A 27,646-nucleotide genomic window follows, 5' to 3' on the forward strand; every position below is an offset into this window, starting at 1 on the left:
TACAAGGCTGCTTGCTGGGTCGGGCAGGAAACGAAACTTCCCTTGTTACACTGTCTGCAGGGAGCCATGGCTGCAGCAGGGAATCCCCTGAAGAGTCTCCGAGATGAAGCTACTTGCTCCATCTGTCTGAGTTTTTTCAAGGATCCAGTGTCTTTAGATTGCGGGCAGAGTTTCTGCCGAGCCTGCATCACCCAGTGCTGGGAGAGACCAGATACAGCCATCTCCTGCCCTCAGTGCAGAGAGACCTTTCCCCAGAGGACCCTGAGGCCGAACAGACAACTGGGGAACATGGTAGAAATCGCCAAGCAGCTGAGTGTCCCAGCAGCAGCAGGAGATTTGTGCAACGCGCACCAGGAGCCTTTCAAACTCTTCTGTAACCAGGACCAAACGCTCATCTGTGTGATCTGCAGGGAGTCCCAGGCGCACCACGCTCACAGGGTGGTCCCGGTAGAGGAGGCTGCCCGGGAGCACAAGGTAGGCCACGGCCGGGCAGGGAGCGGGGCTGGGAGCAGGTGTGGATGCAGTGGCGCTGGGACAGTTTTTGGAGCGGGGGTGCTGAGCTACACCCCTCTTACCCCTGTCCGCGCCCCCTCGCCGCCCCCGAGAGCTGGTGCCCGGAGCAGGGCCCTGGCTGGAAGGGGGAGGACGTGGACAGCCGTAAGGCGGCCGATCGGGCCCCCGGATCAGCGCCCCCCGCCCCCCCGCGGACGATCAGGCCCCCGACGATCGCCCCCCCCCCCTCCGCCGAGCGAAAAGGAGGGAGAGGCACAGAAGGGGCAGTGACTTGACCAAGCTCACAAAACAGCTCAGTAGCAGAACCAGGAATTAAACCCTGGCCCCCCAACGCCCCTCCTCGTTCTCTAGCCACTAGATCACACAGCCTCTCATCTCCCCGGTCAGGCACTGCTTTACAATCACATTATAAACCGCTCCGCACAGCTGAGTTTCCACAGTATATTAACCATGTCCCATTAATGGTGATGTTAATTAGGCAGTGCACTGATATTGGTCAGTGCTGAAGAGAGAATGTTCATTTTGCAGTTATCACGTCACGCTACATAAACCGAATCAGTGTTTTTGTGCACACGACTGTAGTAGCATTATCTCCGTTTGTTGTATTAATTTTGATACAGTCAGGATGGAAACGCCAACATAAGATGGTTTATTTCAGCAGTACTAGAATATGCTCTCGAATTTTAAACTCTGGTCTTTTCAGTAATGTTGGCACTGCCATTGGCATGTAGGGAAGTACTGGTAGTATTTATACTTCACTTTGATAAGTACTTCTCAGCACAACATTTTTAGAATACTAATGTCCAAATTGGGTACACCTCTGCTCCAAAATGTAACCGTGATGCCATTATCAAAATCTGAACAACTGAAGTCAGATGGTTTATTAGAAGTGCTGTAAGTTCTTTGGGGGCAGGGACTGTCTTTTTGTTCTGTTTGTACAGCACCTGGCACTTTGGGGTCCTGGCCCATGCGTGGGGCTTCTAGATGTTATGCTAATACAAATAATAAATAATGAAAATGGTGTTCCAATGGAATGGTGCAAAACCAATGTTCCTGGTACACGTGGCATAGCTGGCACTTTATTCTGTATACCAAGTACATTGTATCAATGAAGTGATAAATGGTGGATTCTCTGTAACTTAAAGTCTTTAAATCATGATTTTGAGGACTTCAGTTACTCAGCCAAAGGTTAGGGGTCTATTACTGGAGTGGGTGGGTTGGGTTCCATGGCGTGCAATGTGCAGGAGGTCACTAGATGATCATGATGGTCCCTTCTGTCCTTAAAGTCCATGAGTCTGTGAGAGCCGGTGTTTGAGCCCAGCCTGAGCATTTCATATCTGATGACTGCAGCTTCCTGGAAGCAGCAGTTCTCAATGAGTTTGTTTCCTGTTACTTTCTGAAGCATAAGATGCACTGAAAGATTTCTGCTTAAAAAATTAAGGTTAATCTGCTTAATTTTTTCCTCAAGGAAAAACCAGGATGATGAATTCTTGTTTTCCCTGGCTTGCTGAATGCTTCAGGAGCAGCAAAGTGACCAGCCGAGTGGGGAGTCGGGGGAGACACAGCCCAGCGTGGCCCTGCCCCCACCCAAACCCCTCCTGATTCCCACCAGCATGCTGCATCTCTTTCCCCCACTCGCTGGGCTGGGGTTAGCGGGAGGCTGGCCTGCAGCCCAGGACTCCAGGCAGCTGGGGCTGGTGCTGGTGCTGCCTGGCGCTTCTGGGGCGGAGGGGCCAGCTGTCACAGTAGGGGGGCTCTGGTGGGGATGGGGCCTCGGGCAGATAGGGCTGGACTGGCGGCTAGCCTCCCCAAGCCAGTGGTTCACATCCCACCCACGCATACTTCAGAGTTTTGCTTTGGGTTTATGCATCCATTTGAACCACAAACTCAATGGAACATTCTAGGGCCCATGAAGCCCAAGTGGATTGGAACCTTAAAAAGCCTGTTGGACAGAGCAGTCCGCTCTCGGCAGAATCCGTTGTGCTGTCTGCCACTCTAGCTTTAAGGACAAAGTGGACTGTATTAGTGCCACAGTAAGATTAAAGGAAGAAAAAGGCTGATTCCCAGGACCATGTTGAGTCTCAGTACCAGAGCACCTCGGAAGTGCTCCTTTCCCCCATGCCAAACAATCGAACACAATATTTATGAACCTTGTGAGTGTTGTATTTTTAACCAGGAGTCCCTTTCTCCCAATTTTTCATTAAGCTCCAGAGTTTAATATACACTTTTTAAAAAAGTGTTTTAAACACTCTTACCAAAACTCCCTTCCCTGTAAATTGCTCTCTGACATCCAGATCTCTTCATATACTGTTCCCTGTCATTGCATGGGAGCAGAACACTATCCTATACTGCTGGAAAATGGATACGACCTCAACCCATTGCCCTGCAGTACTTGGCAGTCAAAGGCTTAGGGATCTCTGGAGCATGGGGTTGCATCCCTGACCATCTTGGCTAATAGCGATTGATGGACCTATCCACCATGAACTCATCTAATCCTTTTTTGAACCCACTTATACTTTTGGCCTTCACAACATCCCTGACAATGTGTTCCATGGATTGATTGTGTGTTGTGTGAAGAAGTACTTCCTTTTGTTTGTTTTTTAAACCTGCTGCCTGTTAATTTCCCCTTGTTCCTGTTATGTGAAGGGGTAAATAAGCTTCCCCATTCACTCTCTACACCATCCATGATTTTATAGACCTTTATCACATCCCCACCCCAACCCTAGTTTCCTCTTTTCCAAGCTGAACACTCCATCTTTTTAATCTGTGAATATATCACCTCCCTGCAGGGCTGGCTCCATAGTTTTGCCGCCACAAGCAAAAAAAAAAAAAAAAATCTGCGATCGCGATTACTAACTCTAAGGCCTCCGGTTCATTCTTCAGTGGCAATTTGGCGGTAGGTCCTTCCCTCCGAGACGGACTGAGGCACCCACCACTGAATTGCCGCCAAAGAGCCGGACGTGCCGCCCCCTTCCAGGGGCCGCCCCAAGCACCTGTTTGCTGGGCTGGTGGCTGGAGCCGGCCCTGCCTCCCTGAGTGACATAAGCGTTCATGTGCACAGTGCTATGTCAGCAGGAGAGCTTCTCCTGCCACCCTAAGTGTCTGCTGCTTGTGAAGGTGGGTTTATTATGCCAACAGGAGAGCTCTCTCCCATCGGCATAGAGCGTCTCCACCGCGTGCACTGCAGCAGCACAGACGTATCGGTACAGCTGCAGCGCTGTACTTATCGACAAGCCCTTAGGCTTACTGGCCTGTAACTGACAGGATTACAATGGGAGATGCTGCTGAGAGGGGTGTGTCCTAAGTCCCGCCCCCTCAGAGTTTGGTGTAGGAATGGGCCTGTCTCTGTGATCCACACCTGGGAACCCCTCTCCTATTTGCACGATGGAGTTCTGCACTTGTATCACTCCGCACAAAACATCTGGGGAGGAGGTAGCAGACCTTCTTCATAATGGTTAGCCTGGGGGAAGGGCGCTCACCTGGTATGCAGGAGACCCCTGGTTCAAGTTCTCCCTCTGCCTGATGAGGAGAAGGGATTTGAACTGAAATCTCCCACCTCTCAAGAGTCAATTGTGACATTGCCACAACCACTGTCTGTGGGACAGCCTGAGAGGCACATGCAATGTATATAAATGTATCTGTGAGGACAGACTCCACAGCCACCTGACCCTCCCAAACATTGTTTTTCTTGCCTCAGGATCAAATTCAAGCCCGACTGAACACCCTGAAGCAAGAGAGAGAAGAACTTCTGGAGTGGAAACAGGATGGAGAGAAGCAAAGCCAGGAATATCTGGTAGGTGCCCATTGTTATGGTCCAGCAGTTACATCAGTCAAAGTTGGTATCTCTCTGTGTGGGGAGAGTGTCAACCCTGGTCTATACACAGCACTGCCTGATTTAACTATGGCAACATCTACACAGCACAGCTCTGGGGGCGACCTGCAGGGCATGTGTAGCTACACGGCACAGGCTGTGTCCACGCTGTGGTGAGTGAATGAAAAGGCTCCAGCAGGGGGAGGTAGCAGAGCTCCTGGAGCCTTTCCCCACTTCTGCAGTCCTTACCTGTGGTGGGGAAAGGCTCTGGCCATGTGGGGGGGCAGCGGGACACTACACTGCTAAAAATAGCCGTGTAGATGGGGAAGGCCCTGCTTGGGGGCGTATAGAGCCATGTCCGTAGGGTATAAACCCATAGGGCTCAGGCATATCGTGACTCTACTTGCTTAAACTCACCATCTACACTGTTAGCAGGGGCATATACTGTACGTCCTCTACACACCACCAGAACATTGTGTGGTACAGCTGTACCTCAAATCACTTTTTAATGTAATGTCTTTATACTGGTGTAAACCCCTGACATGCAAACGTTTTAAACCTAATTTAATTTGACCCTAGTGTGGTGTGTAGGGTTCACCTTGTCCAGTTAAACTGAGATAAAAGGTGCTAACTAGGAGCAAGGTCCAGCTTAGATCTAGGGTGACCAGACGTCCCGATAAAATCGGAACTGTCCCGATATTTAGGCATTTGTCCCACGTTCCAATACAATTTGTCCCGATATTTCGCAGTGCGGTTTTTTTTGTTTTTGTTTTTTGGCTCCGCCGGCGACCCCCCACATGTGTCCCAATATTTTCTTCCTCTCATCTGGTCACCCTACTTAGATCAAGGTTAGCTATGATGTATTAGATAACCTCAAGCACCTTGCCCCTTACAGGGTGTGATCATGTTTGTCTTTGTTTATCTTCCCCCGGGCTGATTCCTCCACTTGCTTGCGGTTTCAATTCAAAGCACTGATCTTATTCCCCACACATCAGTGGGTCCAAATCCAGCTACAAACACTGATTTGAGGGGAGATTTTTTTCAAAGGCATGTATGGGTGATTAGGTGCCTAATTCACATTGACTGTCAATAGGACTTAGGTACCCAGTGGCTGTTTTGTATCACTGAAATCCTCTCCCTGAATCTCCATCTATAACCACCAGATATGACTGGTTTCCTCTGGGACAATGTAATTAACAGACTGACAGATGAAACATGTAAGAGCTGGAGAAAAAGCATTTTGCATAGTATATGTTGTACCTGGCATTTTGTGTGGATAACCAGCAGAAGTTTCCTTCAGTCTTCTCCACAACTCTCTGCCAATGTATTCCTGATTCTGAGTCAGACCCTCCCTTCCAACCTTTCTGCCATTGAAAGACTCTAGATGATCAGCAGAATATACTAACAGGTTTCAGAGTAGCAGCCGTGTTAGTCTGTATCCGCAAAAAGAACAAGAGTACTTGTGGCACCTTGGAGACTAACAAATTTATTAGAGCATAAGCTTTCGTGGACTACTGCCCACTTCTTCGGATGCATATAGAGTGGAACATATATATAAGATAGCCACCCGCAGGTCTGTCATTGAATGGCGAGACAGGTTAAAATGTTCTCCCACTGGTTTTTGAGTATTATGATTCCTGATGTCAGATTTGTGTCCATTAATTCTTTTGTGTAGAGACTGTCCGGTTTGGCCAATGTACATTCAATGACAGACCTGCGGGTGGCTATCTTACAACAGAAAAACTTCAAAAACAGACTCCAAGGAGAGACTGCTGAGCTGGAATTGATATGCAAACTAGATACAATCAACTCAGGATTGAATAAGGACTGGGAATGGCTGAGCCATTAAAAACATTGAATCTATCTCCCCTTGTAAGTATTCTCACACTTCTTAACAAACTGTCTGTACTGGGCTAGCTTGATTATCACTTCAAAAAAGTTTTTTCCCTTACTTAATTGGCTTCTCAGAGTTGGTAAGACCACTCCCACCTGTTCATGCTCTCTATATGTGTGTATATATATCTCCTCAATATATGTTCCACTCTATATGCATCCGAAGAAGTGGGCAGTAGCCCACGAAAGCTTATGCTCTAATAAATTTGTTAGTCTCTAAGGTGCCACAAGTACTCCTGTTCTTTTTGAGAATATACTAAGCCATTCAGACCTGAAGACTCATCATTTTAGAGATATTGGGTGACATTTTCAAAAGTGCCTAAGTGATTTTGGACCCTAAGGTTTACAATTTTGCAAGTGGTTAAGGGCCAGATTCTCAAAGATATTTAGGGGCTTAAAATGCAGAGAGAGGCCTAGTGAGATTTTTCAAAAGCAACTAAAGTCCTCTGTAGTTAAGGGGACTTAGACAACTAAGTGATACTGAAAATCCCTCTCAGGGCTTGTATGTCTCTTTAGAAACCTAAATATCTTTTAAAACAGCTCCTTATACACTTTTTTTAAATGAGTTTCAGCTTCTAAATGATTTTGCTGTTTCTGAAAATTTAACCTAAGTTCTATTTTCAAAAGTCACTTTCAAAGAAATTTAGGCTCCTAAGCACCAAAAGTCACTTTGAAAATGGGAATTGGACTCCTAAGTCACCAAGGCACTTTGGAACATGTTATTCATTCAGGCCAGCTGAGAGACTATCAGAAAATCTTCTCTCTAGAAACTATCAGGCATTTTCTCCTGAAATCTCAAATGTATGTTTGTAGTAGGTTGATATGAAAAGAGGGCTTTAAGAACTGTTCCTAACAAGGACTTGGGGATAGTCTGGGATGTTGTAGAACCGATGTGAATGAAATTGTTTTTAGTTATTCACTGTATCATTGTAACTTCTGTTCACCATTTCATTACACTTGCCATTTTGTCTACATTGTAATTTCTGTGCAATATTGTAATTTAAAACCCATTTTAAAATGCTTACTCCATGTTGTAGAAGGCTTGTGCTGCAGCCTCCATTTTTGCAAGCCATACTGTAATTTTATTAGTCTAGTTGAGATGTGTGAATGAGGTATGTATGGGTGATAGAATCAACCTCCAGCACCAGCCCGTCCTGATGAGATAAAGTTCAAATACCAACGGCTGAAGAACTAGACAACAACCCTAACTCAAGCAAGAAGCATCCACCCTAAAAAGAAAAAAACAGAAGGAAGATCAAAGCCAGGTCCCAGGCTGACAGTCACGCCTGCAATTGACGGGTGATCAAGCACCAAATCCAGAGGCGGCGTGACACAGCAAGACCTAGAGACTTTGAAACCAAACTAAACTCCTATAAAAAAGGAAGGGTGAGATGAGAGATTTTGGGTAACGTTCTGCTATCAACATCAAGGAGCATCGGTGCGCGCCCAACAGAGACCCAGTTCCTCCTCGTGCTCAGCTTTCCTGGCCAGTTAGCTGCCACGAGCTACGATCCCAAGCTGCGAACTCAAACTACAATCAGGACCGGTAACTATCCAGCAGCTGCAGAACATTTTTGGGGTGGGTGTGTGTGTATGTGTATAAGCATTGAGGTATTTGCTAATAGTTACAGATTAATAATAAATGTGGCAGCTGTGTCTTGACCCCTAAAACGATCCTGTATAAGTTTGTGGGACAACAATGTCCAACTTTCTCATTTGTGAAAACCGGATGCTAAGCACTGGAACCTGCCCCGTCCCAGGCTCTGCCTCTTTCCCTCGATGCCTCGCCCCCCAATCCTCTTTCCCCCTCACTGTTGCTTGCTGCTCTCTCCACTTCCCTCCCTCTGCCAGCTGAGCTGGGCTCTAGGGATGTGGTGGAGGTAACTGGGGCGGGGGAGGGAGAGCCATGCTCTGCAGGTAGAGGGGTGATTGGGGCAGGACGGGGGAGCTGCCCACACTTCTTTCCCCCGTCCCAGAGCCATCCCTGAGTGCTCCTCCAGGCTCCCCTGGTGTTGGAAGCCAGTTCCTCTGGGTAACTGGACTTCTAATATCCAGTCAGCAGTGCCGACCGGACACTGCAGGTTTTCCTTTTGACTGGACTTTCTGGTCGAAAACTGGACATCTGGCAACCCTAGTCCCTGACCTGTCCTTTTCCTGTTTGCCTCTTCATTATAGGGAAAGAGAGAAGTTGAGAGGCAGAAGATCATGTCTGAATTTGAGCAACTGCGGCAATTCCTGGAGGAACAAGAGCGACTCCTGCTGGCCCATCTGGAAGAGTTGGACAAGGAAATTGTGAAGATACAGGATGAAAATGTCACCAAAGTGTCTGAGGAGATTTCCCGTCTCAGTGACTTGATCAGTGAGATAGAAGAGAAGTGTCAGCAGCCAACAAGCCAATTCCTACAGGTGAGACCGTTAGACACCCAGATCCCTGCCCAGGGAAGGGAGAGATTCTGAGTGATTAGCTTTGGAGTTTATTAAGTTCTTGGAGAGGTCTCCCTCCACAGTGGAGACTGTCAACATTTCCTTTAGCAAAGCGAGGGAAAACAAAATTTGACATTTCTAATATTTCCAGTGTGGAAACAGTTTTGATGTTTCAAAGGCAGACGTCTCAGGCCTTTTTGATACATCATATATAAGCCCTGACATTTCCTGGCTCATCTGAAAATGAGTATATTATGAAAGCTGTCATGAGAAGTTTTTCTCTGCTACAGAAGCTATAATCCCATACATCCCTTCTCTCATCGCCTAGCTTACACAGAAACTGCTGGCTGTCAGTAAGAACCCAAGCAAACCTCACTTTAACCATTACGTTTGAATCAATATGCTTGTCGATAAGGTTTGTTTATGGTGTTTACTGAGATATTACAGAATGATATACAAGAGTTTATTCCATACGTGTTTCAAGTGATGTCTCTACTATTGGAAATACATAAAAATGACATCCCGTCATCCTACGTGGCATTGTTTCCTCATCTCCTCCAGCCAGTACTGTGGGAAAGGACAGGAAACATTCCTCCTTTGGTGAGACTCCTCCAGGCATACTTAGAGAAGGGTGCCAACACAATAGCAAGTGCTGCAGCTGACAAAATTCCTGGATTATTAGGTGTGTTCCAGAAGCTGATTGCCTCTAAAGCTAATGACCATCAAGGTTTCTATCTTCTCAACAGTATTCTAGAGCATATGTCTCCAGAATCAGTTGACCAGTACAGGAAGCAAATCTTCATTCTTCTATTCCAAAGACTTCAAAATTCCAAAACAACAAAGTTTATCAAAAGTTTCCTAGTCTTCATTAATTGGTACTGTGTAAAATATGGGGCGTTAGCACTTCAAGAAATTTATATTAGCCCCTTTGTTTTCAGTTTAAATCAATTTTACCAAAAAATTCCTGGGTTTTACAAAAAAGTAGCATTCAGTTTTTTCTGATTTTCATCCTCCTTTTGTATCATTCAAATATATATAAAAAACGTGTTTTATTAGGAAAATACAATACGTTGCATGAGATCTCTGTATTACGATAATACACTAGTCTGTGTGTATATGCAAAGCTGCCTGCTGAAGTAAGAACATATTGTTCTAGAAGATACACACACACACACACACACACACACACACACACACACACACACACACACACTAACCAACAGGCACGCACACAAGTCTGAAGTGCGTGTGCATCTGAACGTACTGATCAATCTCACACCCACCACGTACACATTTCAAACTGTTAGCAGACAATGGGTTAAAGATTTGACGCACTAAAATGGGAAGAAAATGAAAATCTGTATCAGAATACGTTTCAGAACACAAGGAAGTATTCGAAAGGGTTAAAGAAAGAAAAACAGGCGAAAAGATTAACTTGAGTTTATGCGCTGCAAATAGTGTGGCCCAATTATCAAATGTAAATAGGCTAATAGTTCTAAGTCTACACCAGTAAACTGTTGGTTCAAATGAAAAGTTTTATTTGGGGATTAGAGATCTATTGTTTTCTTAAACTTAGGGGGGGCATTGTGTTTTGAGCTCTGTTTTAGTTCTGCAGCAAACCACAGTGATGAACAGAATTCAAAGCATTAATCTACTGAATACTTTTTCCCCATCTTTCCATCCACCAAAATAAACCCCAGTATTCACCTAGAAAAATTAATAGTTTTTTGTGCTGATTTTCAGCTGTTTTTGTTGTGGTGGTAATTTTTCCTGGTAATTTATCAGTGTTTAACTAAAATAAAAACTGAAAACGAAGGGCCCTAATGATCTGGACGCAATAAACGGCACAACTCCAGTTTCCAGGAAGTGGGAGATTAGGAAAGCAAAGTTATTTGCAGGGCCTATTAAGAAATGGGAATGAATCCAGCTTCCAGAATTGCACACATGGAGAAAGGCAAATGCACTGGACACAGCAGTTGCATGTGGAAGTCAGGGATTCATGTGTCTGATCAGTCTGTTTGAGCAAGTGCCATTGGCACAGGCAAAATAGAATTTAGAAGGAGAAACCCCAAAATCATGGTGCATGCTTAGGGGCCCCATTCCATCAAAGTCTGTGAATGGAATTTTAAAGGTGCAACTACAGAGAACTGCATCTAGAGCTCAACTAGGGATGGCCAAGTGAGTCCTCTCCAGAGCAGGAGCGATCGCCAGTTTGTGGCTCATGGCACTGAGCTCTTTTTTGTTTTTCTCCCTTCTCTCTCTTCTAGGACATCAGAAGCACCTGGAGCAGGTACGTAACTCCTTCCCACCCCCCCTTACATGTCATGATGTTGGAAGGGGATTGGACTCCCGGGGTCAGATTTTGCAGGGTATTTAGACACCTGACATGTAGCTAGGCACTTAGCTGCTTTGGAAAATTCCACCAAGCAAGTTAGGCACCTCCCATTGCAATCATTGGCAGTTGGGAGCCTAGCTTGGTTAGGTGCTTTTGAAAATCCCAGGAGGCACCTTTAAAAATCAGGCCCTTAAGTGACTCGCCCAAGGTCATGCAGGGAGGCTGTGGCAGAGCAGGGAGTGGAACGTAGGTTTGCAGACTCCTATAGCAACCCCTTAACCACTGGAGCATCCTTTCCCACGAGATTATGCCCTTCTCTCTGAGGGGCAGCTTGTGGACCCCTTACTCTCTTTAACCCCCATTTGAGGATCTAAGCATTTAAATACTCCAGAGAGGAGGGCAGTTGACTCACCAGTGGGGAGTTAGAGGCTCACAATGAGCCCACAAGAGAGCAGCCTCTGGTAACTCATTCTCACAAAAAGAAAAGATTTAGAGAATGTTTTTTTTTTTTTCCCCCCCTCTAGGTGTGAGAAGGTGAAGTTCGAGAAACCAGTGGCCGTGCCAGAGGACCTGAGGGAGAGAGCCGGCATCTCTTCCCAAAGAAATGTTTGTCTGCAGGAGGCTCTGAAGAAATTCCAAGGTAACTGAACAGTTATCTGGGTTCATGCTACGGTGATGGTACATCGAGATGTGTCTTTGACTGTGGAAGGAGATGGATTCTGGTCTATTAGTTCTCAGCTCGTCCCAGCTAGACGTCTTTGTGGGTGGGATGGGGTGGGCTCAGGGTTGATGCCAGTTCGCCAGGCCTCTACTTGGACTGTCCCAGACCCAACCCTGGTTGTCAAAATTGGCCACTCAGAATTTCAGAGAGACACAATCACCAGATGTTTTAGAAAATGTTGAATTTAATCTCCCTGGCTGGGATTTTCCAAGTAACTTAAGGGATTTAGGCACCCATCTCTCTGACCGTCAATGGGAGTTAGCTGCCATATGGCCTCAGCCCTTTTGAAAATCCCGGAGTCTGTACCTCGAGTTCCTCCATCTTTAAGGAGGAAATAATGGCCAACCTACCTTGTTATGCTAATTAGTGAATGCTGCCCAGTGCTTTGAGATCCTTGGAAGAAGGTGGGAGATGGAGAGGTGCAAGATATTATATTTTGGATGATAATTTCACTTTAGTTTGGTCTCGCTGGAAAGGTCTCCCCATTCCAATCTGCCTCTCGTTCTATGGTCTTTTCCTTTGGGCTGTCTCTCAGAATTACAGCACGGTTCCATGCAGTGCTGCTGTAGTCATGTCAGTCCCAGGATATTAGATAAGATGTGGGAGGTAACAGCGTTTATTGAACCAACTCCTGTTTTGAGCTACATGGACCTTAAGAAGAGCTCTGAGTAAGCTCTAAAGCTTGTCTCTCAAGCACAGTTACATTAATTAACAGTGGGAATGTCACCAGTCAAGACAACATGAAATCACCTCCTCCAGTCCTTCCTTTCTCTAGAGACCCGACCCTCTGAACTTACTTCTGAACCCAAAGGCAGAGAGAAAGGGTATGGGCTGGATTCACAAAAGGACTTGGGGGTCCACCTGCCATTTTAGGCACCTAAATCCCAGAATCAGACCACACTGCGATTCACAAAGCCCCCTGCTCAGCTGCCTAAAATCACTCATCACCTCTATTTTTGCGGTAAATATTCCCTAGGCACCTATGTTTCTGCCTCTGTGCATGCGCCCTGCAGTTCCAGTCTAGCCGTCCAGACACTGAAGCCCCAGAGAGATACACGAACAGGGGAAAGAAAGGCGTTCCTCCTCCTAACTCGTCTACAGGGCCCCAATCTGAGATGCCTGCTCTGAGCACACTTACTGGCTCAGGCCCTATATGTGAACTTACCCAAAAGAACCAGGCCCTAGGGAACGAGAAGCTCCCTTATAACGTACAGCTCTGTGATTAGGGTACAGACCTGGGATGTAGGAGCTCCCCAGTTCAAATCCCTTGTTCCCTAGAGAAGAAGAAGAAGGGATTCCAACAGGCGTCTGATATAGGCCTCTGTCTCCCCTTTTGAATCTGATCACTGTGTATAGATAATGGAGCAGGGGGACAGGCTTCTGGGTCTCCCACCTCCCCAGGGCATGCTCTAACCACCTGGCTACAGAGACATTCTTGTGATTTCTCTCTGCCTCTGGCCCAATGAATTATTGATTATTCCCAGTGGAACCTCTCCCCCAGGAGAGCATGTGGGCACCCGGCATCAGAAAATCCTACAGCCCAGAGGTTAGGGCACTCCTTGAGAGGTGGTAGATCCCATTTCAGATCCCTGCTCCCTCTGTGGCACAGGGTTAACTTGAACCAGGGGTCTCCCAAAGGCCAGCTGAGTGCTCCAACCACTGGGGTAAAAGTTATGAGCAAGGTGGGTTTTCTCCACCCCCGCAGGCTTCTTGCCCAAAAAAAATGGCCCAGGTGCTGGACACCAAGAGAGGGCTCGCAGCTGAGAATCCCACGCCGAGAGAGGCACCTACAGTGCTGCCCAGACTCAGTTGCTGAACTCCCTGAGATGGCCGGGGCTTAGCACCCCCCCAGACTTGACATTTCCCACAGCAGGGAGTCGTCTAGCATGCTGACTTTTATAAATCTCATTCCAAGGCGGATCTCTCTCCCCGTTCATGGTACAGATTGCCTGGGTGCCTGACTGCTGCTTTGTGAATCACAGTGACTTTCTAGGTGCCTAAACGTTGGGTGTTGTGATGCTAAGCATCACCTTGCCTAAGTTTCTTTGTGAATCCAGCCCCATTTTCATGAGGCTATTTTCCTGCAAAAAACGGGGAAATCACCTCTCCTCTGATCTTTTCTTTCCCTAGAAACCCTGCCCTATCAACTGAACTTTCTGATCTCAAAGGCAGAGAAAGAGGGTAAGTTTTCATGAGGATATTTTCCTACAACAATTATTAATTAAAATCTCAGGATTCATTTTTTAGAAGAAGCTTCTTGAATTCAAACAAGAGGTTTCCACCAATACAGAGTCAAGGATCCCAAAGTTAGAAGGGATCATTATACCATAATAACGGCCATACAGGGTCAGACCAATTGTCCATCTAGCCCAGTATCCTGTCTTCCAACAGTGACCAATGCCAGGTGCCCCAGAGGGAATGAACAGAACAGGGAATTATCCAGAGATTCATCCTGTCGCCCATTCCCATTTTGTGATGTATGAACGAGCACATACTATTTACAATTGGAAAGTAGGGTACATTTTTTAGGTCCAATAATCATCCTTTAGGGCACACTCAGGTCACATTTTGCTCTTCTCTCAGTAATTATAAGGACTAGAAATTTCCTCTATTTTTATTTTTTGTATGAAAGACAAGCTTCGCTGCTGGAAAACGTCATTAACACAGAGTGCAGGTTGACCATCAGTGCCTTGTACGCTTCCAGAACGTGAAGGGAACCCATATTTCAAGCTCTGAAAACTGGGAAATAATGAGTTAAGGAAGCATCTCCCACCAGCTCCTATGCTATACTTCCCTCTCGCCCTAGTGTCAGGAGTATGGACTCGTGCTGGGCTCCATCCATCCCCAGCTGGTGGAAGGTCCCTTGTGGGGAGACCGTGCTAAGGCCAGTACTGAACCAGGCAGGGAATCAGGACTGCAGTGGCATTCAAAACAAACAGAATGTTGGGAATCATTAGGAAAGGGATAGATAATAAGACAGAAAATATCATATTGCCTCTCTATAAATCCATGGTACACCTACATCTTGAATACAGCGTGCAGATGTGGTTGCCCCATCTCAAAAAAGATATATTGGAAAAGGTTCAGACAACGGCAACAAAAACAATTAGGGGTATGGAACAGCTGCTATATGAGGAGAGATTAATAAGACTGGGACTTTTCAGCTTGGAAAAGAGATGACTAAGATGAGATATGACAGAGGTCTATAAAATCATGACAGGTGTGGAGAAAGTAAATAAGGAAGTGTTATTTACTCCTTCTTGTAACATAATTACTAGGGGTCACCAAATGAAATTAATAGGCAGCAGGTTTAAAACAAACAAAAGGAAGTATTTCTTCACACAACACACAGTCAACGTGTGGAACTCCTTGCCAGAGGATGTTGTGAAGGCCAAGACTGTAACAGACTTTTTTTTTTAACTAAATAAATTCATGGAGGACAGGTCCATGAATGGCTGTTAGCCAGGATGGGCAGGGATGGGGTCCCTAGCCTCTGTTTGCCAGAAGCTGGGAATGGGCGACAGGGGCTGGATCACTTGATGATTACTTCGTCTGTTCATTCCCTCTGGGGCACCTGGCATTGGCCACTGTCGGAAGACAGGATACTAATAGCCATTGATGGATAAATTCATGGAAGATAGGTCCATCAGTTCAAGGAGCATTCTCTCTCCCTGGGGGTTGGTGCTCCCTGTGGTACTGGGAACTGTACCTTTAAGTGGTTTGGCTTCCCAGACAGGAAGGAGGAGCATGGCAGAAGCTCTGTGATACAGAACCCTGGATAAAGAGGGTTTCATTCAAGCCCCATGCTCCCAGCAGGATTACTGAACACCACAACCGTGTTGTGTCCCCCTCCTTGTCCCATGAGCACCACTGGAGGCCTGGGAAGGGGGTCTCTTCTGATCTCATAGTTACCTACCTGTGTCCTTTTATGGCCCCCAGCAACAGCATCTGAATTCCTGGCATCTTTTATGCCCATTTGACAAAAAGGGAAGCTGGAATGCAGTGAGAGGAAGGGACGTGCCTGAGGTGACACAGCAAGTCAGTAGCAGAGTGAGGAATAGAGCCCAGGAGTCCTGGCTTCTAACCTCTAGACCATGCTCCCTCCCCAAAATGAGTGTAGTGCATCGGAAGACTGTTACACATCCCTGTGGTAGTCCATTCGGGGTAGCCAGGGCCGAGCCCTGCTGTGCAAACCCCATTGTTTAAGCTCTGTCTCCCTGTCCATCTGATCTGCTTTCTCAGACTCCCAGGTGTGCCGCACCATAGCTAAAGCACCCACAGAAAAAAAATAGTGGGTGCTCAGCACCCACTGGCAGCCCTGTGGATCAGGTCCTGCCCTTCTTCCCCTCCCACCTGCTGGGAGCCCGGCCAATCAGCTCCTTCCCCTCCCTCCCAGCACCTCCTATCCACTGCGATCAACTGTTCAGTGGTGGGCGGGGGGGGGGGGAGGGGAGAGGATCAGGGGCAGGTAGAGGAGGGGGGGTGGAGTGAGGGTGGGGTCTGGGGCAGAGCAGGGGTCAAGCACCCCCCAGGAAGTCAGCTCCTCTGCCCCCCACTGCTTCCTGCAGCCAACACGTAAGGTCTGTTTCACCCCTTTGTTCCCGAGCTGGGGCGATGCAGCTCAGTCACAGAGGCAGGGAAGTCTGTAGCTCTCCGGGGGGCTGGTTGCTGTTTCTATGTCCAGGCAATTGGACTTGCCATTGTCTTCTGAGGACCTCAGGCCCCAGACAGCGACGTGGGCAGCTTCAGCCCCGGAGCATTCACAAAGTCGGTGCCTGTGCTGGGTGGAGAGCACCCCTGAACTCAGATGAGGTGTTTATGCATCTGGACAGGAAGGGCATCAGGGTTAGCGGCTGAGTAAGTGCCTGGGTTAACTCTTCAGTGTGGACAGACCTTAACACTCTTCTCCTGTCTCTCTTTCTCCTCTTGCAGTGCAGGCCACTCCGGATCCAGACCTGGCAAATCCCTGTTCCATCGTGTCCACAGATGAGAGTGTGTTACAGAAATACCAAGACACGGGATATTTAGTGCCACAGAACAGGTTTTACCCTGCTCCCTGTGTGCTGGGCTATACGGGCTTCACCTCAGGGAGATGTTACTGGGAAGTGGAGGTGGGGAACAAAGATGAGTGGGTTTTGGGCATTGCCAAAGAGTCTGTGATACACGAGGGAGTGATAAGCTGTACACCAGAGGAGGGGATCTGGGCTTTGCAGAATACAAGATATCAGTACTGTGCCCTCACCTCCCCTAAGACTGCTCTGGGCCTACATTGTAGCCCCAGTAGCATTGGGGTTTATCTGGATTATGAAGGGGAGAAAGTTACATTTTATGACATTACATCTTCTGGCAAAGAGCCAATCTTTACTTTCACATCCTCTTTCACTGGGAAGATCATCCCCTTCTTTGGGCGCCGGCGTGTCGAATTTCTGAGAAGGTTACGGGAAGGTATGGCAGTACGTGCTCACTGGCAGGCATACCGTTAAGGCCTGTGACAGAGGAGCAGGGATCACACGATATGAGATATCTAAAGTAGAGCAAAGACATGGGTAATATATAAATTACAGCTATCACACTTTGCCATTCTAATCACAGTCTTGCCGGCCTCAAGCATTCAAAAACTGTGTCAGGCCCCCCACAATCATGAGATTGACTTAAACATCTTTTTAAATTTTTTGTTATTTTTCTTTGCCTTCTGGTTTCTCAGCTTTCAGGGTGTTCTTGTTTCCGGTTTTCAATCTTTGCTACACAAACATGAAGGCTGAAAATGTATCTGTCATATAATCTGAGCTCCCTCAAATCTATCTACTCCAGCAGCTGGGACTTTTAAGAAAAACACTGAGTGCTGCGAGACTCACAATAAAATGGTGAGGGAGAACAAGACTGACTTGCTCAGCATTATACTGGTGAAAGGAGTTTCTCGACCCTCTTACATGCCTGTCTCTGTAACTCTGTGATCCTCTAGACACACACGAACTGGCCAACCAGCAGACACCAGGAGCCACTCCCAGGGTCACAGCAGAGCCTGCCTATCTTAGGGCAGGTCTACACTTAAAATACTGCACCAGCGCTGTTGCGCCCCTGTAATGCTTAAGTAAAGACGGTCCTACGCTGACAGGAGAGCTGCTCCCATCAGTGTAGTTAATCTACCTCTGTGAGAGGCAGTAGTTATGTCCAGGGGAGAAGCTCTCCCATCAACGTACCGCTGTCTACACCGGGAGTTCAGTCGGTATGACTGCGTTCACTGAGGGGTGTGGATTTTTCACATCCCTGAGCGATATAGTTCTACCAATGGAAGTCTATAGTGTAGACCTGGCCTAAGTTCTGACTCACTTAGGGTCATCCATCGAAGTCCTCTGCTCTTTACTTATGAATATAAAAAACATAGTGGTGTTTCCCTCTCCCTCTAGGTCAATGCTCCTATTTTGCTCTATTTGGTTATTTGGATGCTGTAGATTCAAATGAGTAAATTCACAGAATAAAGTTTATTTCTATCTTCTGGTCTTGGACTTTGTCCCACGGGTATTAGATCTGTACGGCTCTGCCCTGAAACGTTAGACAGACCCACAAGCAAATGCCTTGAAGGGGCTTGAAGAAAAGCCGCTGAGTAACTTTAAGCGAAAGCTCTAAAAGCAAAGCTTGAGGAAAGAGTAAATAAAATCAAAGAATCAAGCGATGCTTTCCCGGGCAAGAAAAGAAGCAACAACATCCTCGCTGTGAAAGAAATCCATTAGCAACTTCCAGCTGCCAAGGAACAGAAGGAAACTGGCAATAAAATAGCAACTCACATTATCAACTGCAGTAATATTATGGGGTGGCACTTAGCCGCATCATTGTGTTGCAGCAGCATTTCTTTCCCAAACCAAATTACCCCTTTTCCTTTAAATTCACATTCACACTCTGATTGGCTAGAAACCTGATACACCACCCGAGGGCACAGGGTAGGGTCAAGGGTACAAAGCTGGAGTCATTTGGTCAACAGCGCCTCCCAACATGAGAGCTGTGGGCTAGGTATGAAATACCAGCACAATCCTGTTCATGGCTGGTTGAGGGAGACTCCCAGCACACCCTGTAGCCTACAGGCTGGAAGGCAGAAGAACTCAATCTCTTCTGCTGCTGCTTCTCAGCAGTTTGTATTGGCTGAGGCATCGCACCCTTGGGGAGGTACCCGTCATCACTACCCCCTTTTTGCAGATGTGAGCAGAGGATGCAGAAGGTGAACTCCAGACAAAGCTGGGAAGATGATTTGTAAATTCCAAGGCCAGAAGGGGCCACTGTGATCTTCTAGACTGATTTTCTAGTCTCCTGTGTCACACAGGCCACGGAACATATCCCAAATAATTCCTAGAGCATCATTTTGATTTATTATTTCCAAATCTTGATTTAAAACTTTTCAGTGACAAAGACTTTGCCACGCCCCTTGGCAAATTGCTCTAGTGCAGGGGTCTCAAACACGCGGCCTGCGGGCTGCATGCGTTAGAAATGTACACTTTAATGCCAGGTCTCTGTCTAATACAGCAGACCCACACCTCAATCACCGAACCCCTCGGCCTTTGGAAATGAACCTACCAGCTCAACTAGGTGTACATGCTGGGTTACATGTCTTACCATAGCCTGCAGGGGCTGTAACTTTAACAATGGACTGATTCCAGCTCAGCAAATGTGAGTCTCTTCCACGGCGTGGGGAAAGCCCAGCGTTTACTGCATAGGGAATTTGTGTCCCCAGCAGAGGTTGCATGGGATCCAGGAACAGCTCACTCTCACCTTAACCTGTCTGCAGGTCAGAAAAGTTTCAGACATGAACACACGCTACAGGACCTGCCCAACAATTCTGAGAGATTGAATTGTGCTGTGTGCACTGGGCTCTGAAGGATTCCTGGCAGGGAAACATCACTGGGAGGTGGAGGTGGGGAAAGCCGCCGAGCCGGACCATTGGTGTGCCCAGAACTTGGGTGTAGAGAAAGGGATGGTTCTGCTGGAACCAATTCCAGGCTCTCACCTCCCCACAGACCTCTGTGACTCTGAGCATAAGATGCACAAAGATCAGGGTTTCTCGGGGCGAGTGGCACTTTACGATGCTGATAACAAGACCCTGATCTCCATGTTCATTTATTCTTTCAGAGAAAATCTTCCCTTTCTTTTCTCTTCAGCCTCCGAGATAAGACCTTAAAACTTGGCCCCTGAAAGCCAATAAATGGATTTCATTGGGTGACATTTTCCCCTACTCTTTACACAAGCCTCCAGTTTACTGAACTGGAAAGAGAAAGGATTTGAACAACATTAAAAGGAAGGCTCAGATTCACAAAGGGACTTAAGCAACTAAGGCCTGGTCTACACTACAGAGTTAGGTTGAAGTCTGGCAGCTTATGCCATCCTAATAAGGTCAGCGTCCATACTACAGTGTTCCTCCCACCGACATAACTCGCCTGCTACGTTGACTGAATAACTCCACCTCCAAGAGAGGTGCAGCACTTATGTCAACATAGTTAGGTCAACGCAGTGGCAGTGTAGACGCTGCATTGCCCACATCAGCTTAAGTGTCCTCCAGGAGGTGTCCCACAATGCCCCATTGTGACCCACTCTGATTACTGTTTTGAACTCCACTGCCCAGCAGCCAGGTACACAGGAACAAGCCCCTCCTGTTTCAGGACTGGGAATTTTTGAAATTCCATTTCCTGCTTGCTCTGCATGGAGAGCTCCCCTAGCACCTGCCCAGCTGAGCAGGCCGGCTACAGGCTCGCAGCGCTCTGCTGCCTGCACCACACAGGAGGTGTTGGATCTCCTGGGTCTGTGGGGAGAAGAGGCCATGCAGGCCCGGCTCTGATCCAGCCGTAGAAATGTGGACGTCTATGAGCAGATTGCTCGGAGCGTGGGGGAGAAGGGCTACAAGAGGGGCCCGCAGCTCTGCCACGTGAAAGCCACAGAGCTGCGCCAGGTGTACCAGGAGGCGAGGGAGGCCAGCAGTCGCTCTGGTGCAGCTCCACAGACATGCCGCTTTTACAAGGAGCTGCACGCTATCCTCTGCGGTGATGCCATGCCACCCCCGAGCCCCATGGATACCGGAGGAGTTGGAGTCATGGGCCACCACAGGCAACGCTGAGGATGAGAATGGGAGACAGGCGAGCAGGGGATCAGTTGTCAGATTCAGGGCTTATATTCAGCTGGAGCTGTCCGGAGCGGAGCTCTGGTAAATATTTTCAATCCCCCTGGAGTTTTTATAGCTTATTGGAGGAGGGCCGGGGGCGGGAGGGGGGAGGGGGGGCGCTCCGGGAAATGCTCTATAAGAATTTAAGCCCTGATCAGATTACATTCTGTGGCCTAATCTAGAATGGAACGAGACTAATAAAGAAATAACGCCGCCTTCATTCTGGGTTTACATACACTCGCCCTGAGGCTTAATGCTGTAGAACACTTTTCTCAATCACAAAGGTACTTTATTTGTGTCTAGATTTAAAATAGAAATGTCACACTCTTAGCAAATGGTGACAGGAATGCCCCAGTCTGTCTAAATGTGCTGCCCCTGGCCCAGAGCATGAGAAAAGGTAGAGGTAGCACTACTGGGATAGGGGAACCTCTATCATCACAATTTGTTACCCCCGGTCCAGGAGATGGGAAAAGGTGACAGGTAGCAAATTGTGATGTTGCCTCTGGACTACAGGATGGGGAAAGGCAGAGGCAGCAAATTGTTTCATGGCAGTAAAAGAGAGACTAGAGATGTCAGTAACAAGTACAGGTAGCAAATTGTGCAGGCAGCAGTTTGTGGGGTTACACTGGCCAGGAGAGGGGCGGTGGGCAGCCTTCATCGCAGAAGGGATGGTGGACTTGAGGGCAGGTTGCCTAGGTGCAGTGGTGGGTTAATTCAGCCCAACAAATAACCAGTGGAACCTTGGATTACCCAGGAAGGGTGTGGGAGATCCAGGTCTACCGGGCTAGCACCCTAACCCCTGGACCCGCCCTTTCACTCTACAGGGATACGCAGAACAAGTAGCTGCACACGGGGATTCAAAGATAGAACAGCTATAAATGCCCCAGCGTCAGGGCACGAGCCAGTGACTGAGGGGGTTGGAGGTGTGAGGAGTACAGATTTATTAAGGGGGGATTGGTTGGCGTCTGGCTTGACCCGGCTGGTATCCACCACCCCAGGCCCCCCCCCCAGTGCTCTAGATCTCGTTGCTGATGGAAAGCAGGTTGCAGATCTGGTGCCCATCCCCGGAGGATGCTGGGGCAGTTCTAGGGAACAGCCCTCGAGGGAGCTCAGAGTCTGCTCCGGCCGTCTGGGGAACAAACAGCCGAACCGCCCACCTTTCCATGGTACATATTTTATCAGCTCAATAACCGAGCAAAAGCATCAAAAAACCCACATAAAAATGAAAAAACATGAATGAACCTGAGTCCAGTAACTGGATTATTTAAACCATCCCAAATAAATTAATGGCGCCTTCTAATAGCTATGTAACACTCCGAGGCACCAACTTTGTCATTTCCTGCAGGGTGCTCGACCCCCACTCCGCCCCTTCCCACCTATGCCACACCCCTGCCCCATTCTACCTCCTCCCCTGAGCTCGCCCCGCCCTTGCTCTGCCCCCTCCCCCCAGCGCCTCCTGCACCCCACTGAACATCTGATCGTGGCAGGTGGGAGGCACTGGGAGGGAGGTGGAGGAGCTGATTCAGCCCAGGAGCACCCACGGAGTCAGCGCCTAGGTCATTTGTATTAAGGTGATGGACTTGCAGGTTAGCTAGTGGTGACTCACTTGCAGGTGTCAGATCTTGGACGCCCTACATTGCTGACTCCTACCTCTCAGTGGCTGGCTTGGGGGGGTGAATGAAGAACAGGGCACTTTGTGTGGCATGGCCAGAGGCCAGCAGCCAGTGGAAACTGGCCTAACAAGTTGTCATAACTATAAAGGGAAACGTAACAGCTCTCCTGTGTACCATACTATAAAACCCCTCCTGGCCAGAGACTCCAAAATCCTTTTCCCTGTAAAGGGTTAAGAAGCTCAGGTAACCTGGCTGACACCTGACCCAAAGGACCAATAAGGGGACAAGATACTTTCAAATCTTGGTGGGGGGAAGGTTTTTGTTTGTGCTTTTTGTTTTTGGTGGTTGTTCGCTCTAGGGACTGAGAGGGACCAGACATCAATCCAGGCTCTCCAAATCTTTCTGAACAAGTCTCTCCTATTTCAAACTTGTAAGTAAACAGCCAGGCAAGGCGTGTTAGTTTTATCTTTGTTTTCTCAACTTGTAAATGTACCTTTTACTAGGGTGTTTACCTCTGTTTGCTGTAACTTTGAACCTGAGGCTGGAGGGGAGTCCTCTGGGCTCTTTAAGTTTGATTACCCTGTAAAGTTATTTTCCATTCTGATTTTACAGAGATGATTTTTACCTTTTTCTTTAATTAAAAGCCTTCTTTTTAAGAACCTGATTGTTTTTCCTTGTTTTTAGATCCAAGGGGGTTGGATCTGTATTCACCAGGGAATTGGTGAAGAGTCTCTCAAGGCTACCCAGGGAAGGGAATTAGCACTTTGGGAGTGGTGGCAGTGGACCAGATCTAAGCTGGTAGTTAAGCTTAGAAGTTTTCATGCAGGCCCCCACATCTGTACCCTAAAGTTCAGAGTGGGGAAGGAGCCTTGACACAAGTGAAGGCCAGAACAAAGGTTTCTTCCTTTCCTTTGTTTTTTGCAGAGGATGACCCAGCTGGCCCCAACCCCTTGGAACCTCAGAGCTCCTGTGGCCAATCAGAATGGGGCACTCTCCTTCTAAGGTCACTGGCATCACCCAATGGGGTCTGATTAGGACATATTTATGTAAATGAAGGAGCTCCTCACTCGAGTAATTTCAGGTTGCAATACCCTTGCATCCAAAAATACATGCAGTCTGCAGGTCTGCAAAAAGTTGGAACTGGAAAAGAAATAGGGAAAAACTTGTTTCACATCCCCTCAGCCACAGCAAAAGAGGGATAGATCCTCATCTTTCCACAGGTCCTGCTCCACAGAGAGACACTAACAAACCACCCTCTGATATCTGGAGACTCAGTGTCTCAGTTTGGAGCAGATTTTTGTGTGTCACAAAAGCTGGTGGCATCTCAGACTGGAGCTTTAATAGAGGAAAGAGTCTTCTTCTTACAAACCACAATTTTTGCGTTCAGTTTTTTCAAGCGGGCCCATTTGCCTCACAGATGGAGGTGGCATCCCATAATTCCTCACTGGATGGACAGGGTCACTCTGTACCTAGCTCCGGGTCTCTGTTCCTGAAGAAGAGCTGGAGGCAAAATCTTCTCCGATTTTTGCTGCGGTACGGAGAAAGAAGAAACTTGTTCAGAGGCGGCTTTACCTGTGGGGGACCCCAGATAGGGAAGGAGGATGGGAATTCAACTGTAGGTTTCCCCCCGCCATGCCCCCAATGGACCCCAAACTACACTCTGCACAGAAACCCCCGGTCCTGACAATGGACAGGCCTCCAGGAGACAGCATAACAACCTACACACCATCTCCCAGGGCTACTGGTACAGGCCTGCACTCCTGTGCCCAGAGTCACACTAAGGGGCACCCAGTGCGTGCTGGGACGCTGGCCGAGCTTTGTTCTGAGGAGTGACCTTAAGATGCTGTTTCGGCTCTTTGGGGTTCCCTGGGTTTTGAGCGAAGGCAGCACATGTGTCAGAGATTCCCAGGGAGCCAGGGAAGGGTGAAGGCTGGGCACGGCCTCGCACATTTCCACAGGCCCAGGAATTGTCAGGCACAGAGTAACCAGCAATCGGAGCTCATCTCCAGTCACTGCTCCCCTCCCCCCATAATTCATTGGGGCATCTTGGCCCCATACCCCGGATTTATTCACTGGCTGCCAGAGCGTAGCCGGGTTTCCATGGGCCTGAAACACAAGCAGAGAATGAGGACCAGGCTAAATCATAGCCTTAAACATAAGAGGTGCCATACTGGGCAAGACCAAGGTCTCCAACTGTAGCCAATACCAGAGATTCAAGGAAAGTTTTCAGAACAGGGTTACTTTGGAGTGATCCACCCCTGCTTTCCCCTCCCAGCTTCCGACAGTCAGAGGCTTACGGTCTCCCCAAGCATGGGGTTGCATCCCTACCCATCCTGGCTACTAGCCATTGATGGACCTTATCCTCCAGGAACTTATCTAGTTCTTTTTTGTTGCCTTCACAACCTCCCCTGGCAACAAGTTCCACATGCTGACTGTGCTGTGTGAAAAAGTACTTAATCTTGTTTGCATTAGACCTGCTGCCTATTAATTTCATCGGGTGACCCCTGTTTTTTATTATGGGAAAGGGTAAAGAACTCTTTTCTATGCACTTTCTCCACACCTGTCATGATTTTATAGACCTCTATCATGTCTCCCCTTGCTCATCTCTTTTCTAACCTCAACAGCCCTAATGGTTTTAGTCATCTGGAAGCCGTTCCATACCCTTGATCATCTTTGTTGCTCTTCTCTGAAACTTTCCCAGTTCAATTTAACCCTTTTTCAGATGGGGAGACCACAACCGCACGCAATATTCTAGGTGTGGGCGTACGACTGATTTATACTGAGACATTATGGTATTTTCTGTTTTACTTTCCATCCCTTTCCTAATGGCTCCTGACACTGTTAGCCTTGGAAGAGGCTGTGTCTGCATAATTATAATTTTTTGTGAGAAAGTTGCAATTTTGCCAGAAAACATTGATTTTGTGTTGGGGAAACTGAAAGGGAAGAGCCCAGGGCTTCCTGGCTGCCTGCCAGGGATTCTCCCAAGATGGAATCTCTGAAAAATTCCCTTCCCAGGGAAACCTCCCATTTGTGACTTTTCCTTCTGATCGGGAACGAAAACACTTCTGGAATACCAAATTTTCTGTGGGGAGAAAATTCCTTTTTCCAGCCAGTTCTGGTGTGGGCAGCAAGGCCCCGATCCCCCAATGGGAGTGATTCTGAGTGGGCAGCTCTCTCGTGTCCATTCATAACAATACCTCTCAGACACTCACCGCCCGTCTGGTTGTGCAGCTACATTCAACATCTTCGTACCTCCAGAACTTCTGGGTCTTTCCCTGGAGATAGTCAGCGCCCACGGCCTGAGCTGTCCACTCCTGGCTGGTTCTGACCTCTCGCATGTCGCTGCTGTAGTATGCGATCTTAACATCATCCAGCTTGGCGATCATGAAGTACTGATTGGTCCCCTCTTTGTCAATGACTCCTGTGACTAGTATATCCAGGCTGTGGCGCCCTAAAGTAACAGGAGAGAGGTGGAGTTAACCAGAGGCTTCCTCCTTTGCTCAGGGGACCAGCAGACTCCCCATGCCCAGCCACATCCCTCTGCCTTCAACCCCATCCTGGGCAAGGGACAAGCTGGGATCCATCAGTAACTCACACGGCACTGAGCCGAGGGGGAGTCAGGAAGGATGATCTCTCGGCCTGCGCTTCTGAAAGTTAGTGGCTTGATTAGGGGAGTCAGTTGGCGGGGGGGCTAACTGCCCCCTATAGAGCTCCCCGCATGGGCAAATGCCCTGAGGATGGGGGGGGGGGAGGGCGGATGGACAAACTGGTTACAGTGGAACCTGGGTCGTCTGTGGCCTGTGTGCATGTCTGTGGTGAGCATGTAGGGCATATTTGGTGTTTACCGATTTTCACCCAATTTTGGCTCACTCAGGTACACAGAAGTACTGATTAGGGCAAGAAAATCCAGCCTGTGACAGTAGTTCGATGTGTATCTGTTCATAATAACTTAGTGCAAGTGTAAATGCCAGGCTGTCTGCTAACATCAGGCAATGGAGAGGTAGATACAAATTCACGCGCACACACACCAGGGCCGGCCTTAGGGGTGGGCCACCTGGGTGACAGTCCAGGGATGCTGGTGGTCTAGGTGGCGCTGTGTGGCAGCACAGAGGTGCACGCTGCTGTTGTAGAGTCAGAAACTGCTCCCAGCTGGTAGGGGAGCGCTGAGGGGGGCACCCAGATTTCTCCCTGCTCCCTCCCAGCGGAGAACATGGGGGGCCATGAGTGGTGATGCACAGATACTGCTTCCCCCAAAAAAATGTTCCTCCATGCCCCTAGGGGGCTGTGCGGGGTGGGAGCAAGAAGCAATACCAAGTGCTCCATGCATCCAGGTCACTTTCTCCCAGGCCTGTGCTGTGAAACTGATGGTTTCCCTTCACCTAGAGCAGTGGTTTTCAAACCGTGGGTCGTGACCCAGAAGTGAGTTGCGGAATGGAAAGGACTGGGTAGTGATGGCTCTGGTCAGCACCACCAACCAGACTGTTAAAAGTCCCGTCAGTGGTGCTGCCTGGCTAAGGCAGGCTAGTCCCTTCCTGTTCCGACACCGTGCTGTGCCCCGGAAGCGGCCAGCAGCAGGTCTGGCTCCTACACCGGTGTGTGTGCCATGCGCTGCCCTGTCCCAAGCATCGGGTTCACACTCCTATTGGTTGGTTCCCGGGCAATGGGAACTGGGAGGGGGAGTGGGGAAGGGCAGTGTCTGCAGGCAAGAGCCACCTGGAGCCACTTGCGTGCATCCACCTTGGAGCCAGACCTGCTGCTGGCTGCTTCTGGGGCACAGTGCGGTCTGCGGTGCCAGGACAGGTGGGAAGCCTGCCTCTGCACCCTGGCTGTGCCGCTGACTGGGAGCCACCGGAGGTAAGCCTGAGGTGCTCCCCAACCCCATTCCCCTGCCCCAGCCCTAAGCCCCCCCCCAAACCTGGAGCCCCACCCCTGCACCCCAAACCCTTCATACCTGGCCCTACCCCAGAGCCTGAACCCCAGCCCAGAGTCCTGACCCCCCCTGCACCCCAACCTGCTGCCGCAGCCCACAGCCCCCTCCCACACCCTGAACCCCTAATTCCCAGCCCTACCCCACAGCCCTCACCCCCGCACCCTAACCCTCTGCCCCAGCCCTGAGCCCCTCCCACACCCCAAACCCCTCATCCCCAGCTCCGTTGGGTCGTAGGCATCAACAATTTTCTTCAACTGGGTCGCC

The 27,646-nt window shown here is 48.5% G+C and overlaps 1 protein-coding gene and 1 long non-coding RNA gene across 2 annotated transcripts; one reads left to right on the top strand and one right to left on the bottom strand.

The window, feature by feature from the left end:
• Window positions 1-17,369, top strand: LOC101936721 (zinc finger protein RFP-like). The gene is made up of 7 exons (XM_065565003.1): window positions 1-474; window positions 4,211-4,306; window positions 8,393-8,623; window positions 10,909-10,931; window positions 11,501-11,616; window positions 13,828-13,878; window positions 16,630-17,369. Exons 1-7 carry the CDS (start codon window positions 67-69, stop codon window positions 17,178-17,180), a joined length of 1,476 nt encoding a protein of 491 aa, XP_065421075.1. The 5' UTR covers window positions 1-66; the 3' UTR covers window positions 17,181-17,369.
• Window positions 17,370-22,795: 5,426 nt separating this feature from the next.
• Window positions 22,796-26,595, bottom strand: LOC135975042 (uncharacterized). Its single transcript, XR_010592098.1, has 2 exons — window positions 25,665-26,595; window positions 22,796-23,980 (listed from the first exon to the last, which is right to left on the bottom strand). It is a non-coding gene; the product is annotated as an uncharacterized LOC135975042 (long non-coding RNA).
• Window positions 26,596-27,646: the final 1,051 nt, after the last annotated feature.

This window comes from Chrysemys picta, chromosome 12, assembly GCF_011386835.1.
Source record: "Chrysemys picta bellii isolate R12L10 chromosome 12, ASM1138683v2, whole genome shotgun sequence".
In the NCBI taxonomy this organism is placed as follows: Eukaryota; Metazoa; Chordata; order Testudines; family Emydidae; genus Chrysemys; species Chrysemys picta.